The following is a 20,802-nucleotide window of genomic DNA, read 5'->3' as shown; positions in this document are numbered from 1 at the left end:
AGGAATGAAGTGAGACAAAACCATCTTTATTTCAAATCAAAGATTATTACGTTCCCTTTTATTTTCCTTAAAAAAGAAAAATGTTTGGAAAAAATAGAAGCAGAAATACAAAAATAGAAGAAAAAGTGTTTTGAAACTTAGAAAAAAAAATCGCTATAGATGATCACGTAAAAACCTTGCAGAAAAAAAAAATAGTACAGTCAAGCACAGCAGCCAAAGCTAGAGAAACTGAATCACCAAGAACTCTCATGCTGAAAATAGAGGTATGCACATTTTCCTGTGTAAATAAGTTGTCCCATAGATCAATACTATGTTAAAAATTAAATGTATTTATTCAGATGAGGACTGGTTTTCTGTTTCCCTGATGCCCAGCCAAGTTTACTGCTGATTTTTACTATACCCAAAATTAACTTCACCAATGATTTAAAGCTTGAAGAGCTCTATGGCAACTTTTTAATGCAAATTAATAGCAACTGATCAGTTGGCAATCGCTTAACCTGAGGTGAAGTAAATAAACAACTTGCCCTTGTCCTGTCCTTTCCTTTCCTGCGGTCCTGACAGGTTGCATGAAAAAAGTGGTCATACCCCTTGGGTGGCAGGCTGTCGGGGATGAACACTGACGTCTGTTCCAGCATTTGGTTTTCATGCCCAAGAGGGATTTTCACTCCATCTCTGGAGCTGCAAGTTCTGCACGGTTAAAAGGCACTTCATTTAGTTTAGTGTGTTGCTGGGAGGAAAAACTTGATTTTCTCAAAGAGTCTAATTATGTTAGACATTTACATGTCAATTAAATTACATTAAGTAGCCATGAAAATTTTGGATTTCTACATGTCTGTTATAAGGAAATTAAACACCAAAAATCAACCCCGGGATGTTTTGGAATCAAAACTCTGATCTAATTGAAGTGTTTGATTGGACAACTTAATGTAGAAGAGTAAAGAAGATTACTACCAGGCTCTTTTTTCCCTTGATTATCATCAAACACTGATGAACATTCAGTGAGGAAGATATTATCTAGGGTCAAATCTTCTTTCTTCTTTCTTTGCCACTGCAAAATCACCTTCAGGTTGTACATCAAAAGTGGTAGAGATCGGGTAAGTAATTTTTTCTCTGTTATGACCAGACCTGAGCTTTTTCACAAGCAGTGATGAGAATTACTCCTTTTAATACTAATACCCAATCAAAAATTTGTTGCCAGGACTGTCATCTTGTAAGTGCATGCCCTGCCTTGAAGTATCACAGTATCACAGTATCACAGTATGTTAGAGATTGGAAGGGACCTCGAAAGATCATCTAGTCCAATCCCCCTGCCGGAGCAGGAACACCTAGATAATGTTACACAGGAATGCGTCCAGGCGGGTTTTGAATGTCTCCAGGGAAGGAGACTCCACAACCTCCCTGGGCAGCCTGTTCCAGTGTTCCGTCACCCTCACTGAGAAGAAGTTTCTTCTCAAGTTTAAGTGGAACCTCTTGTGTTCCAGTTTGTACCCATTACCCCTTGTCCTATCATTGTTTGCCACTGAGTAGAGCCTGGCTCCGTCCTCGTGACACTCCCCCTTTATATATTTATAGACACTTACAAGGTCACCCCTCAGTCTCCTCTTCTCCAAACTATAGAGACCCAGCTCCCTCAGTCTTTCCTCATAAGGGAGATGTTCCACTCCCTTAATCATCTTCGTTGCCCTGCGCTGGACTCTCTCCAGCAGCTCCCTGTCCTTCTTGAACTGAGGGGCCCAGAACTGGACACAATACTCTAGATGTGGTCTCACCAGGGCAGAGTAGAGGGGAAGGAGGACCTCTCTCGACCTACTAACCACCCCCCTTCTAATACACCCCAGGATGCCATTGGCCTTCTTAGCCACAAGGGCACAGTGTTGGCTCATGGTCATCCTGTCGTCCACTAGGACCCCCAGGTCCCTCTCCCCTACACTGCTCTCTAACAGGTCGTTCCCCAACCTATACTGGAACCTGGGGTTGTTCCTGCCCAGATGCAGGACTCTACACTTTCCCTTGTTATATTTCATCAAGGTACTCCCTGCCCAACTCTCCAGCCTATCCGGGTCTCGCTGGATGGCAGCACAGCCTTCTGGCGTATCAGCCACTCCTCCCAGCTTAGTGTCATCAGCAAACTTGCTGATAGTACACTCAATTCCCTCATCTAAATCATTGATGAATATATTAAATAATACCGGTCCCAGTACTGACCCTTGAGGCACTCCACTAGTTACAGGCCTCCAACTAGACTCAGCCCTATAGACTACAACTCTCTGGCCTCTCTCCTTCAGCCAGTTCGCAGTCCACCTCACTACCTGATCATCCAGTCCACACTTCCTCATTTTAGCCGCGAGGATGCTGTGGGAGACTGTGTCAAATGCTTTGCTGAAGTCAAGGTAGACCACATCCACCGCTCTGCCATCATCCATCCACCGTGTTATTTCCTCATAAAAGGCTAAGAGATTGGTCAAACATGATTTCCCCCTGGTGAAGCCATGTTGACTGCCCCTCATAACCTTCTTATCCTTGATATGCCTTAAGATGGTACCAAGGATAAGGTGTTCCATCACTTTCCCAGGGATGGAGGTGAGGCTGACCGGTCTATAGTTACCCGGGTCCTCCTTGCCCTTTTTGAAGACTGGAGTGACATTTGCTTTCCTCCAGTCCTCAGGCACCTCTCCCGTTTCCCAAGACTTGGTAAAGATGATGGAGAGTGGTCTAGCAATGACTTCCGCCAGTTCCCTCAGCACCCGCGGGTGCATCCCATCTGGACCCATGGATTTATGGATGTCCAGATTGCTCAACTGGTCTCTAACCCATTCCTCATCGACTAAGGCAAACCGCTCCGTCGACCTGACTTCATCTAAGGTCTCAGGGGTACAGGGCTCTTCAGGACTGCCTGCAGCAGAGTAGACAGAGACAAAGAAGGCATCCAGTAACTCTGCCATCTCTGTATCTTCTGTCACCAGGGCACCCATCCCGTTCATCAGTGGGCCTACATTGCCTCTGGTGTTAGTTTTGTCTGCCATGTATTTGAAAAAGCTCTTTTTGCTGTCCTTGACCCTTCTTGCCAGGTTTAATTCTAAGGATGCCTTAGTCCTCCTAGCTGCCTTCCTACATCCTCTAGCAGCAGCCCTGTATTCCTCCCAAGTGGCCAGCCCCTCCTTCCATGACCTGTAAACTCTCCTCTTCCACTTGAGCATACCCAGCAGTTCCCTATTTAGCCACGCAGGTCTCTTGGCCCTCTTCCTTGACTTCCTACGTGTCGGGATGCTCCGATCTTGAGCACGGAAAAAGCAGTCCTTGAATGTCAACCAACTATCTTGGGCCCCTTTACCTTCAAGCAGCCCTGCCCATGGGATTTCCCTAGCAATTGCTTGAAAAGGCCAAAGTTTGCCCTGCTAAAGTCCAGGGTTGCAATTCTACTTGGTATTCTACTAGTCCTGCCACACAAGATCCTGAACTCCACTATCTCGTGGTCGCTGCAACCAAGGCAGCCCTCAACCCTTACTGCTTCAACCAGATCCTCCTTGTTAGTGAGGATGAGATCCAGCAGCGCTCCTCTCCTGGTCGGCTCATCCACCATTTGCAGGAGGAAGTTATCATCCATACACTGGAGGAACCTCCTGGACTGTGGCTGGGTTGCCAAGTGGTCCTTCCAGCAAACATCAGGGAAGTTAAAATCCCCCACGACGACCACGGCCTGTGACTGTGAGGCCGCTCTCAGCTGCCTGTAGAAGGCCTCGTCAACTTCCTCACCCTGATCCGGTGGTCTGTAACAGACACCTACAACAGTATCCCCCCTGCCAGCCTGCCCCTTAATTCTCACCCACAGACTCTCAACTCGCTCGTCATCTGTCCCTGGACAGAACTCGGTGCACTGTAGTTCCTCCCGCACATAAAGAGCAACCCCACCACCCCGCCTGGCTGGCCTGTCTTTTCTGAAAAGGACATAGCCCTCCATGACTATATTCCAGTCATGTGAGCTGTCCCACCACGTCTCTGTAATTGCCACCAGATCATAATCTCCTGAGTTAACACAGGTTTCCAACTCCTCCTGCTTATTCCCCATGCTGCGCGCATTGGTGTACAGGCATTTCAGGGAGCGAGCTGAGCACACCGATTTCACCCTAGGATTGTAGGAGGCCTCCCAGTCTTCATTAATTCTGGAGCGCTGCCCCACTGGGGCAAGCCCAGCTACAAGCCCATCCCCCTTCGAATCTAGTTTAAAGCTCTCCAAATGAGCCCTAAAGTAGGTTTTAAAGCAGTAGAATAAACAGAGTTCTGCAGACCTATGCACATGTTAGTTTTAATGGCAGAAACCCCCAATCAAGTTAAAAGTAATTATACAGCATAAGTACTTTAAGTAACTTACTGAGAAAGACAAATCTGATAACAAATTGCTGTCTCATCATAAGCTTCCTTTCAAGTTAATTCAGTCTTAACATCGCAGGACACAGTTCTGCATTGCTTTGCTCTCCACTGAGTTCAGCTTTCTTCCTCCTCACTCCTGTCTCACTCCATTTAGTGCAGAGGGGTGCAAAATTCAGCTGTTTGCATCAGGAGATGTATTGTTAACAAATTTGGTGTTGAAAAAAAATGGGGATGGCATTAGGAAGCAGACAGCACTAATTGGAATAAATTTTACTATTTCTTTCTAATTTCACTGTGTTATTTATCCTAATATTATGGTGTTTATCTGAATGTGAAATACTGTCTGTGTGTTTATCAGGAAGCTGAGAAACCATTTTTATAATAATTTGCATGTCTTCGATAGCGTTTTCAAGTACGCACATAGCAGAATACTGATGAGCTGTCTTGTATGTAATAAGTGGTTTTGATTGGAACTAGTTGTCTGTGGGTAATCTTAAAGAGAAAAGAAAGGAAGGTGGGTGTTTTTCAGCCTCTAATGTTCAATTAATGTAGGGTTCTTCAGGGTACCACTACTTCCTTGGCCTATTCTCACCCAGTGCAGTGAAATGCTAGGATCCTTGCTGAGGATAAAGCTCCTTTCCCGGGAAGGAGAATGTCAGAAGGGATGAAGAAATTAAGGGTATAGTATCTGATGTTCATGGCCTTGTACATTTTAGGCTGCTGCCACATCTCACAGCTAATGCAAAAGTTTCAAATATAGTAATCAAAAAGGTATGACAGTATTCTTGGTATTTATTTTCCCAGCCAGTCTCCTTGATATTAGACTGAAACTCACTATCCACTCCCTAGAAATGAATTTGTTAAGATCGATGAGTAATTTGATCAGTGTATCTAATTGCCTTTTGCTTTGTTCTCACTGCCCTGATAAGGACAAGAACCTTATAAATAATTAGATTTGGTACTAGACTGCATTAGTATTATTAATGTGTTCTATTTTTCATTTATTCCTTCAAGTGCACCAGTGGATATTGCATAGACCACTTACATGAGAAAAAAAGTGATATATGAAGATGATAAAAAAAGTTATATATGCCAGGTAATACCAAGATGGGTAATAGCGGAGATGTTTGTAAATTGCACATTTTGTTCAGTGAAATCTGCTTCTTTGGACTGTTTTTATAATAACTGTAAATATACCAGAAATTAAGGAACCTATTGTAAATTATGTCCACAGGTATCACAGTTAATTGACTGTAGAGAAGGGTGCTCTTAAGTGATGGCTAATTCTTTCCCGGCTTGTTTGGTTTGGGGTTTATAATGTTTTTTTTCTTTCTTTTTTGGTAACAGCATATTTTTAGACAAATCCTTTTCTGTAAGTACAGTCAGTATGAAGTTTTTGACAATGTTCAGAATATATTTTTGAGGGGGGTCAGGTGGGGTTTTGGTGGGTGGTTTTTTTTTTGTTTGGGTTTTTGGGGGGTTTTTGGAACAGAAAAAAAAATGCTTTAAATGCTTTTTGTGAAACAAGGTTTCACTGGAACATCTGTCAGGTCTAAAGGGATCTAATCCGGAGGATCAGACCACAACAGTCTAATCCTCTCTGGGATAAATTATCTGGAAGAAGTGATTTATTTCTGTAACACATTTTACTTTGCAATGACTGCAGGCCTGACCCTTTTAAGTCTACAGTAAATGCAAAATAGCTTACTTCTCACATTTTTTGTCAAGTAAGAATATTCACACTGGCAATCAACATGGAGTAGATAATGTATTCTAATCTCATATTCCTACTTGTTTTTTTCTAGCTGGCCTTTCTGCAGACAGTAGAAGTATGAGCATAAAGTGCACTCCATGAAAATATCCACTAGATTGAGGCATACAGACAACCCTCTCCAGTCATCTGTGCCAAGGGTTTAATGTTTCTGTTTCCTTCTTTCTTTTTCTCTCATATACTGGGAGGAGAAAGTCCAGTCTAGTCAGTGACAGGTACCCCCTCTGCAGGTGAAGCCCTCTCTTGTTCCAGTTTATCAGATGTTTGCGCTGGCATTTTCCCAGGCTTAAAGCTTTGGAGGATGGAGAAGATGGATTTAGAGAAATAAAGCCAACTGATAGATGTGATCACTTATTAGAGATCTTTCATATAAATTATGGAGATTAGCTGTGGACTTTCAGATAATAAGCCTTTCAGGAAAAAGTAATGAAACTAAGTGACACTCAGTTCCGAGTTTCATTACCAAGCTGAATGGTAATTCAAAGTTCTTTTAAAACTTCCAGGATGGTTTGCAAATCTTTATGAAATTGAGACTAAGCTTGATCATGCTTAACCAGTTTAAGTGATTTTTTTCACTCGTACTTTACTCCAGGAATATTCTTCTCCAGTAAGTTTCTGCAGTTTCATCTGCAGTCCATTGCCCAGTACTATCAAGGTCCAGGGACTGTAATTTTTTACTGTCAGTTTTTGCACAGTTATCCCTCATCAAAATTGATAAATCCTCCTTTTCCAAGGTGGTCCTCCCTGCAAAATTGATAGAAATAGCCTAGCAGGCAGGAAAGCAGCAGCCTGTGTTCTCCCATTTCCATTCACTGTTCATCCTTGAAATCAGTTTTTCCTCCTCTTCTGATGGCAACCAGCAACAGGACTTTATCTTCAATCCCAGGTCAGCCCAGAAGATGGCTGCAGGGAATCTCTTGAAGACCCTCCTTTAAGGGTATTATTAAAGTTTTTTTTTTAATGCATACATGTGCTATGCAGTAAGCTGAAGTTTTAGAACAGAGTAACAAAGACGGTGGGAGAAGTGATTCAGTATCTTTTCCCACAAGATAAAAATTAGAATTGTTCCAGCTCATCTGGTGGTCTTAGGGGCTAACATGAAGAAACTGTTTGGTTTTGCATGATTGGTTGAAGTGCAGTACAATGCAAAATTTTGTGAAAAATACACACTTCTGCTACTATTTCTTTAGAAATTTTTGCTGTGGATACATTCTTGACAAGATCAATACTACACTGCCACAATGAAATGCTATTAAATGCTACACTGCCACAAGTAAATGCTATTGCTATTGCCCTTGCTTAGATCCCAAAGCCAAAACCTTATCCATAAGGTTTGTTAGTGGCCTTTGTGCCACTAAGGAAATATAAAGTTTCTGAAGTCAGGTGAAGTTTAGTGGTTGGAAAAAAACATCTCCTGCCATCAAAATATTATGCAGCAGCAAAAGATACATGTGATAAAGGAGTTCTATAAAAATGTTGATTTTGCTTTATTGTGATTTTAAACAATTCCTATGTTAAGACTTAGTACAAAAAGGAATAAGGTACAAAATAGAGAATATTAACATATTATTGCATGGCACCATAGAATATTGTGTTATCATGTCTTCTTTGGGAGGCTGTGAAAAGAACAAGCAGAGGTGATCAGTGGCCTTGATATAAGGAATGCCTGAATGAACCAGAACTATATCATTCAGACAGAGATACCAAAGAGACAGTGTGATAGGGGGTGTATGTAATTATGAATGAGTCAGTTAAAGGGAATAAAAAGTGGGTGTTAATGACCTTTTCCAGTATGCAGCAACTGAAACTAGCAGAACGCAGCTGCAAAGCAAGTCAAGTCACTTCTCTTAGGTCTACAGAATAAAATCTTATGCAGGTTTGAAAGGTTCATCTGGTCCAATACAACCATTCATTTGTTCCTAAGCTCAAATACTTTTGGTTCTTGTTATTTAAAAGTCCTGGTTTTCCCCTTGCCCATGCATGATCAAGCTACATTATTTATTATATTTCATCCTCCTTATTTGTGTCTAATTTAGATTATGTGATGACTTGCCTCTGAAACTGTGATGTAATAATGTAATGTAAAATGAGCCTACTCCTAAAAGCCCTATAGCTGAAGGATTTTAGTGGTAGAAATCCCAAGATAATGATAAGATTTTATTACTTTGCAGTAAAGTTGTTCTTGGGGTTTCACTGTCTCTGCTCCATTAGAATGCATTGGCATGTCAAATATGTTTGTGTTCAGGTTAGGTTCTGCTATATAATAAGTATATTGCTTCCAAAATGGTGCTTTATGTCAAGAGGAACACCAGTGAAGTTAAGTAACTTTATTTAAGGCATTATGCTACATTAGTAAGTCTTGCAAAGTTTTGCTTGAGGATTAACCAGCAGCATGGTGTGAGATGTTTTATATAAAGAAAAAATAATATTCACTGTTCTTGTCTTAGAATACATCACATTTGCTCTTGTCCTTCACAGAGGTCATATATAATATTTCAGAGTTCTGGTAATCAACCAAAATCCAGATTTTTGTGTGTTTTAAAAAAATCCATGTGGCATCGCTTTGTAGACTATAAAAATTACTTTAAAAGTGTTTAAAGGGTGTGTATCTCCTTAGGGTCTCTCTGTGCTATTTTAAATGAATGCTTTGTGGATATAATTCTAATTGATATATTGATATATTGATATATTGAATTGATATAATTCTAATTGATGAATATAATTCTAATTGATACCTCTTTTTCTTTTAACAGACATCATTGTTCTGCAAACATTCTAAGCTGATAAACTTGAATTTTCCATGTTAAACTCCCTAGAATATATTGGAAGTGTACTAGTCCTAAGCTCTGAAAACTTCTAGCAAATAGGGACTTTTTTTCCCAAAATTATCTCAGTTTTGAGTGTTCTGATTATGAGTTCATATTTTATCTTAATCTAACTGAACAAGGAAGAAGACAGAAACAAGGAGAATTTGGGGTCAGTTCCAAAGTGCTTGCAGCAATGAAATTTTGTGAAACAAGTCAAAGGGGTGTTATCTTCTTAAACAGTATTTCCTGCATTTAGGGTTTGAGGGTGTGATTCTGTCCCAGACAGACTCATCAAAAGCAGGGGTTGTTGCACTAAAGTTATACATGTTCAGTGTTTAACTGATATTAAACTAATTTGAGATGACAGACCATTTCCACAGTCTTTCAGAACAGGCCATGTTATCATCAGTGTATTTAGGTAATTAATATATATTACTTTTATGTAATTAGCTCAAAACGATAAGCAAGGTTGTGATGCTTTTGCTAATGTATGGTAAATGGAGTTGTATGTCCTTCTAATACTTGATGACAAAGTGATGAAGATACTTATTATGTCTCAGCTTTGAAAGTGTTCCTCAGGTTTTCATGTCTCCACGGGTTCAAGAAGGACCCAGGATGGTTCCTTGAATTCTGTTTTCTTTTTAGTAAATGCACTTTCTTGTAAAAGCCTAAGAACTAATTTAATGCAGTTTGTATCTTCATGCTTATTCTGTTTGGATGTATTACCTAGCAGGTCTTGAATAGAAATTACCTCAAAAATAGCCTCAGCATGATAAATATTTGTATGCAGACAGAATCTGGGAAAATGCTTCTAGCCTCTAACAGAGCCTGTATGGGGAGATGGCAACTGTATAGCAAATTGGAGAGTGCAAATCTTCAACCTCCCAGCAGATACAGTAAATATGTGCAGTGTAACACAGCAAATAGTGAAGGCTTTTAGTTACAGAGGTGTGTAAATATTGACAAATATGATTAACTTCAGAGCACAAAATCCATTTGCAGCATCAAAGGCAAAACTAAAATTCCTTTTTCCTATCCCCTTCCAGGATTATGCTGAAAAGAAAAACACGATAGCAAAAGCTCTGGAAGATCTTAAAGCCAACTTCTACTGTGAACTTTGTGACAAGCAGTACTATAAACACCAGGAGTTTGACAATCACATTAACTCTTATGATCATGCTCACAAACAGGTAAGAGGAATCTGCTCACTACTCCAACTTAGTTTCAGGTAGAATTATGAAGTAACATGACTTGGAAATTACAGTTGAGTTGTGCCCAGATTTCAGGCTCTGGGAAGCAAAACACACTGTTTTCTTAGGAACAAATCTCAGTGTGAAGGTTTTACAGTCAAAAATTCTAAGATGGAAAGAAAGAGAAATGTAAACAGTTCAGTTGCAAAAAGGAAGAGGGCATGATGAAAATTACAATTATAAATGTGCAATTTCATTGTCAGTTTAATTTTGCATGTACATAAATACTGTGTTACACTTAAGAGATGACCTACTGGGAAGCGTTTGTTGCGACAGATGTGGATAGGGAATCTGACATACTCTGGTACTTTTTCTTTCAGTGCAGATACACTTCTGAAATGGTCTGTGATTTTACATAAATGCATTGCATTTAAAAAAACCTGTGGTGTAAAAAGTTTCTGCATCAGCTCACAGTAAGAAGTGTTAGCTTTAAAATGTTGGTATTTACAGTTTTAGTACCACTTTTCTCGCCACACAACCTCCAAGTTGTGTTTTCTGCTTTGGTAACATGAAAGCAGTGCTCCCATGTATAATATAGATAATTCAGGAGAAAAGACAATGCATCTTCACTCCAAGGTAGATACACATAATGATAATGTAAAGATACATGATAAGCGTACAGGAAATTTCTACTTAGTCCACTTAGCTGGTAATTATGCTGTTTCTTGAAATCTTGGTCTGGATTGATTGCTTTTCATTCTAATTGAATCTCCCCTTGTCCTGTAACTCTGCTCAGAGTGAACATAGGTGAGTTGCTCCATGTGTTTATATCTCTATTATCTAAGCAAATAATCTGCTCTTCTTCCCTTCAGCACTCTTCACTGAAACACTTCCATCTCTGTTACTGATAGTTTTATTTAGCCCAGAATTGACACTTGTCAGCATGAGTGTTACGTTTAGTTTTGAGAACTATGGAGATGGGGACCTTAGCAGCAATAGCAGTCTCTGAGAAGCTGGAGGGAAAGATACGTTAGATAAGAAATTAGCAGCTAGCTTCACTGCATCCTGTAGATATTTATTATGAAATGCAAGTATTTTTAGTTAAAATACAGCTGGAACTGATGCTTCAAGTGCTACGTTCACACAGCAGCACTTCATTGCTGGAAGGCAAGAAAAAAGTGATGGGCAGAGTCTTCCGCACTTGAATTCCCTTAGGATTGTAATTTATTATTTTTTAACTGCTCTGAAGCACTTTTAAATAATGAGAATCTGAACACTGCAGTGTTCATTCGTCTGCTCAATACTGATGAAAAATTGATTTTGAAACTGAGGTCAGGTGTGAGACTGAACAGGGACTTGTTTCCAGTGGTTCATATAATTATTCTAGTTTTCTGATGCCTTTAGACAGGAGATGGTGAGCACGGCACCAAGTCCTACCTCTCCATCTTCTGTGTAGGGGATAGTGTGTCTATGTTTGCGTGTTTAGTGTTTAGTGTTTAGTGAAAGAGTGTCCTGGGTTCAGAACCCAGGACAAAGAGCCATCCTCTTCCTCGTTGTACCTCCACAACTCGAATCTCCTGGTAGGAAATCATGCAAAAGTTTCTAATTTTCCAGTAGAAAATATGGAATGGATGCTTGTTTGGGTAAGCTAATAATTTTCAGTAATGTTACTGGCAAATGAAACTATTGATTCCTGAGATTGAAACGTGAAGTTTAACTCTCCTGGATTTTTGGTTTGGGGTTTTTTATATGTGTGTGTTTGTTTCTACTGATATTATAAAGAAAAAGTATTCCTCTTCCCATATTTTGGTGAAAAGGGGCGTAGGTGCCATGTGCAGCCCTGTGTGTTCAGTCAGAATTGCTTAATTTTTCAGGGAACTTCATATCATGGGGTTTTTTTTGGTTTTTTTTTAGTAATCTGATTTTACTGAGTGAGCTAAAGCTATCTGCAGGTACTACTGTTGAATGCTCTTCCTACCTCAGTGGCAGAAGTTTTCCAGCAGTTCATGGAATCACAGACTGGTTTGTGTTGGAAGGGACCTTAAAGCTCATCCAGTTCCAACCCCCTGTCATGGGCAGGGACACCTCCCACTAGACCCAGTTGCTCAAAGCCTCCTTCAACCTGGCCTTGAAAACTGCCAGGGACAGGACAGCCACAGCTTCTGTGGACAACCTGTGCCAGCGCCTCACCACCCTCATACTGAAGAACTTCTTCCTAATGTCTAATTTAAATCTACCCTCTTCTAGCTTGAAGCCATTCCCCCTTTTCCTGTCACTACATGTTCTGGAAGCAGAGCATTGCAATAGGTTTTGTGCTTCCTTTCTTAACTTCTTTGAAATAGGAAAAAAGAAAACTAAAACACTTTAAACATTTTAACATCTTTGTTGCATTAGGCTATAGATCAACTAGACAGTTATCTGGAAGAAATCAGTCATTCTTTAACAGCGTCAATCTCATGAAGTTAATTTAAGTGTTATTATTGCTGCAGGGTTCAACCCAATCAAGAGAATACCTTTCCTATAGTTTTCAGAAATTCCAAATGCAGTTCCATAGCTGTCCTGAAAGTAATCAAGTAGAATATAAATTGTCATTTACTTAGACTTAATTTAATGGATAATACGAAAAGCATTTTGTTAATCCATGTTTTTGAGCTGTCATTGATCATAGGGGAAAAATAAAAAAGGTATTTCCAGTGAAGTTTTATATTTTCTTAAAATAAAGGAGAAAATAATATGTTGCTAGTAATATATTTAACTAACCTCTCAAGGTGAATAATTTTTTATGACATTAGCATCATTTAATTTGCTAAAAAGAATTAAGTGGTGCATATGAGCGGTTAGTACTCCCTGCCTGATGCTGCAAAAATCATCATACAGCTTCCTATTTGCTACCAAAAAAAAGTTTCAAGGCATTTTTTTTTTTCCTTAGAAGCGATGCTATAATTATATCTTATGCCCTACAGCTTGTGCATGCTGGTTTATATGTGAGAATTCATTCTTCACTGGAAAGAACTGTGCAACCTTTTCAGTACAAGCCCCAGTACAGCTCATGGTAATTATTGCAGTCTTTGCTGATCAGTGCAAAACCTGTCTTTCATTCGTTTCAGAAAAAAACTTGTTCTTTTTTTAGTGGTGGCTTTACCCTGTTGATGAAACAGCATTGCCATCTGCGTTGCCTGTTGTGAAGAGGTGCCATGAGACATACCTACTATATAGAAGTGGTAGTGGGTTTCCCTCCAGAGATTCTATTTTTCTTCCAGATAATTGGCTCTTCAAGCTGCATGCAGTAGGACCTTGGGACCTCTACAGAGCCAGGGGTGAGCTTATGATATGTCTAAGGAGAGGTAGTATGCCTTGAGCAGAGGACAATGGTTTCTTAACCCAGGCTAACACTACTCTAGAAACGGTAATTTTAACTGCAGCTCAGTAGCAGCTTGTACAGAAACATCTACAGGTTCCTAAAAGCTCTCTAGGAACGTTCAGCAGTCTCAAATATGAACTCGTGGTTTTCTGATATTTTCCACATTCAGCCAATGAAGACTTGGAACCATTTAGCTGCAGAGCCCCTTCTGTTTGTGGTTGGCTTCTGGGGTTTGAACTGTGGTGGTTATAGCTGGTCAGCTTTTGTTTGTATTTTGGATTCAGCTGAGCCTTTTCCTTCACCGCAAGGATGCCTTGCACTGTTATTCTGTTAATGCCTCCTAGCTCCTCACTGAGCTTTCACTTGTGCTTGTTTGTGGCAAACATCCTTGTGACAAACCTGAATTATTCTGTAAAGGACCTTTCAGTTCTTTCCAAAGTCCCCATGTTTGATAGAAATACAGTGCTTCAGCATGAAATGATTACAAGTGTTGATGTCTTTTGGTTGAATGATTTCTTTCATATTTTTTTAATGCGATTCGATCTGCAGAAGGTAGTATAAATACTGGCAGTCTAGTGATGGTGACTCCCTCTTCCAGGCATCCTTGTTCCTTGAATTCTGTTCCAACATCATCTTGGATCTTTTCTTAAATTTGAACCTACAATTTCTAATTTTCTTAAATTAGAACCATGGTATACTGTAATATAAAAAATAAATAATATTGATTCAAGTTAATTCATGATTAGTGCTGCTGCTTTTAAATGCCAGACTTCTCTCATATGACTTACTGCTATTTTCTTGATACACAGTCTTGATATACCTAATAATACCAAGAGAGAACACAGAAAGTTAGCTCTGCACCTGTGCCCTACGTTCCCTTTTCCAGTACTGAAATTCAAGATCATTAAACAAATGTATTAGATTAAAACCTCCACCTTCTTTAATTCTGATTTCTATTAGTTTATTTTTAACCAACTTTTTTTGTAAATTTTTGCAAAGCTGTTAAGTGCTTGCTTTCACTGCCAGCTGTATGTTCACATCTGGTACTGGATCGCATTGCATGATTTATAACTAAAGAGAGATATATTTGCCTACAAATTGCTTTTAATTAGTGCTAGGGAAAAAACAAGAGACTCACAGCAATAGCATGGAAGAGAAGGGTGTGAAAGACTGATCTGAAATCAGACTCCACTGTCCACTGTTTCAAAGATTTGTATGAGAAGCTGAGATGGAATTCCACCAATCCATTGTCTCAGAGATGGGTGAGAGGAATTAAGACTCCAGTATCTGCTGCCTGGGAGGAGGGTGTGAGGAGCTGAACTGAGACTCCACCATCCATTGCCTGGAGGATGCATGAGAAAATGCTGAGATAAGACTCTTTTATCTGTTACCTCGAGGACTGGTGTGAGGAATTTCTGCCCGATATCCCAGAAATTGCTTCAGACACATGCAGTTGAAGAGTTGGTTGGAAGACCAGGGAAACTGGTTCACCAGGAATGTGTATTACGTGACATGAAGAACAGAGGTACTCCCCCCAACTCATTATAAAAGGGGGAAAAGGTAGTCTTGAAGGGAGCCATTGCCATGAGGATGACCCCAGGTGGACACCTCCGTGAGGACACTCTCCACTGATGACTACTACGGACCCTCCATGAGACATTGCCCAGAGGGCATCTCCATCAGAGCACCTCCAGGGGTACCTTCAAGGGGACAGCTCCAGAAAGACACCTCCACGAAGACAAACACCTCTAATATGAACTCCTGGGGGACAATTGCTCCGATAGCAGCTACGAACCCTGAAAGACTCCTACCACTGACAACAACACATCCCCGGGACACTGCTGGTTCTGTGGTGGTGACTGTCTCTCTCATTCTGCACTTCGAATCCTTGCTACAATAATTTTCCTTTCTTATAATAATTGTCTTTCTGTAATAAACCAACTAACCGATTACAGTACTTGACCTTGTTTGCGTCTTTATGTCACTCTTGAGATCATGAGCAAAACAGGGTCTGGCACTAGGGTTTTCTCCACTTGGACACTGACAGAGGGTTACAGCAGTACCAGAGGTTAGAGATCGTTATTAGACTCCCTTAAGGATCAGGTTTTCTCAACTGTGTGCATCTTCCTCCCTTAAAGTGACTGCTCTCCCTCTCCTGGCTGAAAAAAAAGCCACTTGTCCCCCTGGTCAAATGGGGCTTTGGTGGAGGCACACTGGTTACAGTGAGCATTGCAAAAGCAGGACACTTGTTTAAGGACACTTGAGGTTATTCTAATCATAGAATAGAATCATAGAATAGTTTGGGTTGGAAACCTTAAGATCATCTAGTTCCAACTTCCCGGCCATGGGCAGGGACACCACACACTAAACTATGTCACCCAAGACTCCGTCCAAACTGGCCTTAAAAACTGCCAGGGATGGAGTATTCACAACTTCCTTGGACAACCTGTTTCAGTGCCTCACCACCCTCACAATAAAGATTTTCTTCCTTATATTCCACCTTATCAGTAGTCTTTGCATCATGGACAAAAGAGGTGGTATGAAACATTGCTGTCACTAGGTATAATAAAAAATGAGAGGCTATGTTGATTTGAAAATGAGCTCACAAATGGAACAAATGAGGAAAAAAACTAAGTGATTGAAGCATCATCCTTAGTTGTGTTCACTCTCTTTTGCTAAGCAAACATTGAACTAACATGAATGGTTTTCCTTCTGTTTCATGAGACAGAGGCTGCTACCACCTCTCCTGTCGCTTCTCAAGACTCATTTCTTGCTTAATGAATCTTTCTTGTTTTCCTTTTTTTGGATTTTAGTACAACACATGCTGCTGATGTGGGTTGCTTTATTTTCTTCCCTAATTTCTGCCCATAGTTACAAGATCTGCATTTCTAAGAAATACCCCAATTAGTATGTTTTCCTAGCATCAGTCTAGTATGTAAGGATGGTTAAAAGTTACATATTGTATAATGATACATATATTAAAAGTACTATCCAAGATAAATTACTATAGTCTACCTCTTAGGGTTATATGCTCCTCACCTGTCTCACATGTGCTTTGCCTACGGAGGCTATATCCTCTTCATTAAGCACTTGGTGTTTGCACAGTTAGAAGCTCTACTTGGAGTTACTCCTTAGTGACACTGCCAACATCTTTAAATGGCCAAACCCAATATAACTGAGTTTAGCTCAGATCTCAGGGAGAAAAGAAGGCTTCTGAGGGGAAGGCAAAATCAGCAGGGGATTAACATCTAAAAAAAAACCACTCTACAGGGAGTACTTGCAAGGAGATTTTGGTGTTCAGATGCTTAGAAGTAGGTCAGGCCTGAAACAGATGTCCATCCACCCCATGCCAGGATTCCTGCAAGGCATATATGCTATAACCAAGGCTATTTTGGGATCCTTTTTCTTTCTTTCTTAAATAAAAAAAAAGCCCAACAGAGTGAGAAGGAGAGGCTGTCCAAGCAAAGCTGTCTTAACAGATGAGCAATAAGATTTGCAATGGTGAGAGCTGGGCAGCCTTAAGACGGTGAGCCTTATGACAATGAGTTGGGGGGTATTTTACTTAAATAATGGTAGGTAAAATCTTAAATAAAAGGGATTAGAATTCCTTATCACAGGAGTTGGAGTAAAATCAGCCCTTCCACTCCATCTGGGAAGCTGCTCACTGAAGACTGGAGCAGCAACTTTCTTGGGAGGATAATCCTTGACCATTGTTTTCCTCTTCAATTCACACACCCATTCCTCCAGAGCTGAGGTAGGTTTTCCATCCCACTTTCTCATGTCTTCTCTGTGATCCTGCAGATAAAACTGTAGGGTGGCCTGTGGCATCTACCTCCTGTATCTTCTCTCTTGGATAACAGGGCGCCTTCTGTTCATGGCTGAGACAGGGCTTGGTACAAGTGGAGCTGGATAGATAGGATAGATCATCTCTCAATTGTTTGAACTCCTGGGTCAGGAGTTTTTCCATAGCTGAAATGGTGGAAGGGTTGAGATTGTCTTTGAATTCCCAGAGCTGACAATTCATCCACTGTTGGTGGTGCTACCTTGCTGCAGGTCATTGATGCCAATGAGTGGGCAGATGATGATGGTGCTCTCCATGTGAGTTTCTGCCCCATGGTTTCTATACCTTCAACTTCACCTGGGTCTATGGATCCATTCCCAGCATCCAACCTACAACAGATGATCTCTAGAATGGCTGATTTCCTCAGTGACTGAATGCCTTTATCACTGTCCATGTGCCTGAGCGACACATAACATCACCCTTGTAGGGAAACCTTTCCTTCACAGCTGCCAGGAGCCACCTCCAAAGGCTGAGGGTTCATTGCTCTTTTGCAGTCTCTTTGTCAATTCCTCCTTCCCTAGCAAGTGATCCCAGCTGCTTAGCTTCCCTACTGTCTAACTCGTGACAGTCAGCCCTATTTTCCCAGCATCAAAGCAACCATGCGACGATGTGCTCCCCTGGAAGACAGCTGAAATCTTTTTGCATATTCTGCAGCTTGGTCGAGGTCCGGGATCGTGAAGTTACCTCTTTGTCTTCCTCTGATTCCTGTAGTAATAATTCTCATTCAGATGGTATCCCCTCTAGTACATTCATTGAGACTTCATCTTTCTTCACTGCACAGATTGCTCTTTTTGTGGCTGTTGTTTGCTTTTCCCCTTGCTTATAGGGGCAACTGATACTGGCATGGATTGGTCCTTTGGTTTATCTGCAGTGTCTGTCACTGGGTTTGGAGTGGCTGCCAGTGTCTGTTGCCAGGGTTGGTGTGACTGGGGGTTGAGTAGCTGTGTTGCCTGTTGCTTTGCCATCAGATCCATGGACATCTTTTTCTTGCTCCTTACAGAACAGGGCTCTGTAGGTGCAGGCCAAGCCCCAGCACCCTGCAGTGAGTTGTCCCTCTGTGGTATTGCTGGGACGACCGCACACCTCGTCTAAGTGTTCTGATTTTTCTGGATTCCTCATTTGTTCAGGAGGGAAACTCCAAAGCACTGGAGTCGCCCACTGGCTTAAGTGCTTTCCCATATGCTCCCAGCCACCCTGCCCCTCATGACTGTCCTGCCTTGGGGATGATCTCCTGGTAGTATTCTTAGATAGTTGTTTAACCACAGACAGCACCCGAGCCATACCCTGCTTAACTTCTGAGATTGGACAAGATCGAGTGTTCTCAGGGTGGTCACACCATAGGCAAAACATAGAGAGGGTATTGAAAGAATATTCAAGATCTTTAACTTTTCCAGAATTGACTCCTACTATAACTGACCTTTAACTTTTCCAGAATTGACTCCTACTATAACTGACCTGGTGGGGGAGCGGTAGGAGGGAATATCTCCTCCATAGGTTGAAACCCTGAGGGAAGGAAAATGATGTGTAATTGTTAAAAATTCCCATTACATGCCTCCCGTAGTATAGAGGTGATGACCACGCTGAGAATACATACCAGCTCAGTTCCATGATCAAGGAATCTACTGTATTACAAGTCATTACCATGAAGTACAGCAAAGCAAGAACCTTAGCCTAGGCCCCAAAGCCGATAAACATTAAAACAGCACATACTGACTGCAAGCAAGGTATGACATGCTGAAACTCTGAGATCAAGTACAACAACTCCGAGAGCAAATAAATCAACATTATAATGAGTGACTATTAATCCAAAATAATGCATGCTTATGACAAATACAAGTAGGCACACTCCGGTCAGATCTGTCATTATCTCACCCTTTCGTGCCTCACATTGGGTGCCAAAAAGAACTGTCATGGTTTAAGCCCAGCCAGTAACTCAGAACCACACATCTGCTCACTCACTCCACCCTCGTCTTCCCCCCTGGCTCCCGGAGGGATGGGGAGGAAAAATGAAAGAATGTAAATCACGCAGGTTGAGATAAGAACAGTCCAGTAACTACGGTATAATACAAAACTACTACTGCTACCACCAATAATAATAATGATATGCGAAATAACAAGGGGAGAGAATACAGTTGCTGACCACCCACCAGATACCCAGCCTGACCCGAGCAGCAATCTGGGCCTTCTGGGTAACTCCCCCCAGTTTCTATATTGGGCATGATGTGCTGTGGTATGGAATACCCCTTTGGCTACTTTGGGTCAGGTGTCCTGTCTCTGTTTCCTCCCGGCTTCCTATACCCCTCCTCACTGGCTAAGCATGAGACTGAAAAGTCCTTTATCAGAGTAAGCATTACTTAGCAACAACTCAAAGCATCAGTGTGTTATCAGCACTGTTCTCAGGCTGACGTTGAAAACACAGCACTGCACCAGCTACTAAGAAGGAGAAAAATGACTGCTACAGCTGAACCCAGGACACAGCTAGTCTTCACAAATAATTCTGCAGGCAGCAGATTTTCTTTTCAAGCACTGTTTGGGTGTCTTGCTTTGGCTCTGCATACATGCCTGGCTGTGGACAAAGCGAATCTAGAATAGCTAACAACTCATTGCACTGCTTCAATTAACAGGAAGATCAATGAGGCTAAATGAATGTACTTTTTATTAAGCAATAGTGAAGAGGAAAGTTTGTGTATTAAAAAGTGCTGGGTTTGGAAACTTTTTCTTCTCTCAGCATAAGAAAAGTGTAAAATTCCAGGTTTATGTCCCCATTTAATTTAGCTTCAGTGGTTAGTCATTGTACGATGGAGATTCACCATGACAAAGGGATTTCTGTGCCTTCTTATATGGGCGTGCATGGAGAAGACTGACATCTTTGCAAATCCCTCAAGTTGCCATCTGAATTGGAGATATTTGATCTGTCATTTATTGTTAGGTAGGCAGATGAGAATAACAGGGTTCAAGTAGTCTGCGTATTGAATCATAGAATCACTGGTTTGGGTTGGAAAAGACCTTAAACCTCATCCAGTTCCAACCCCCTGCCATGGGCAGGAACACCTTCCACTAGACCAGGTTGCTCAAAGCCCTGTCCAAGGCAAAGCAAACCCAGTTTTTGTTCTGTATATTTATTCATTTTAGTGGAAGGAAAGAAAAGCAGAAGCCCATTTCCAAGCTCTGTTAGCTGTTGGAGCGAGCCTCACACAGGCAAGTTAATGGCTCTGCATGCTATGCAAGGTCTGGATTTAATGGGGAGTCGGAGTGAGGAAAACAAGGGCAGGCAGTGAGGTCAGGGAGGGAGCGATACCTGCCTGCCCCTGCGGTCAGTGAGAGGAGAGCTCCACTTCCCGCGAGAAGCAGCTGCCAGTTATGCAGGAGGCTGCTGGGCTCTCTGCCGTGGCAGATGCCCTGATTAGGGGCTCATAATAAGAATCTAAAATACTAGTCACTTCTTGGGGCACAGAGGATTTCTG

At 41.3% G+C, this 20,802-nt stretch overlaps 1 protein-coding gene across 4 annotated transcripts in view; it reads left to right on the top strand.

The window, feature by feature from the left end:
• ZNF804A (zinc finger protein 804A) overlaps positions 1-20,802 on the top strand; it is a 171,096-nt gene that overhangs the window by 127,452 nt on the left and 22,842 nt on the right. For 3 of the 4 annotated variants that reach the window (XR_009744210.1, XM_061457965.1, XM_061457981.1), the window contains exon 2: positions 9,993-10,136. The exons of the other annotated variant lie outside the window; for it this stretch is intronic. Coding sequence is in view for 2 of the 3 variants with exons in the window: in XM_061457965.1 (XP_061313949.1) it covers positions 9,993-10,136 (144 nt within the window). In the remaining variant the exon portion in view is untranslated. The remainder of the gene's footprint in view (positions 1-9,992; positions 10,137-20,802) is intronic. 4 annotated transcript variants of the gene reach the window in all.

This window comes from Pezoporus flaviventris, unplaced genomic scaffold (assembly GCF_033815535.1).
Source record: "Pezoporus flaviventris isolate CSIRO_AGI_PZ_B2104156 unplaced genomic scaffold, CSIRO_AGI_Pfla_v1 ptg000001l, whole genome shotgun sequence".
NCBI classification, from domain to species: domain Eukaryota; kingdom Metazoa; phylum Chordata; class Aves; order Psittaciformes; family Psittacidae; genus Pezoporus; species Pezoporus flaviventris.
This window is presented reverse-complemented; position numbering and strand designations above follow the sequence as displayed.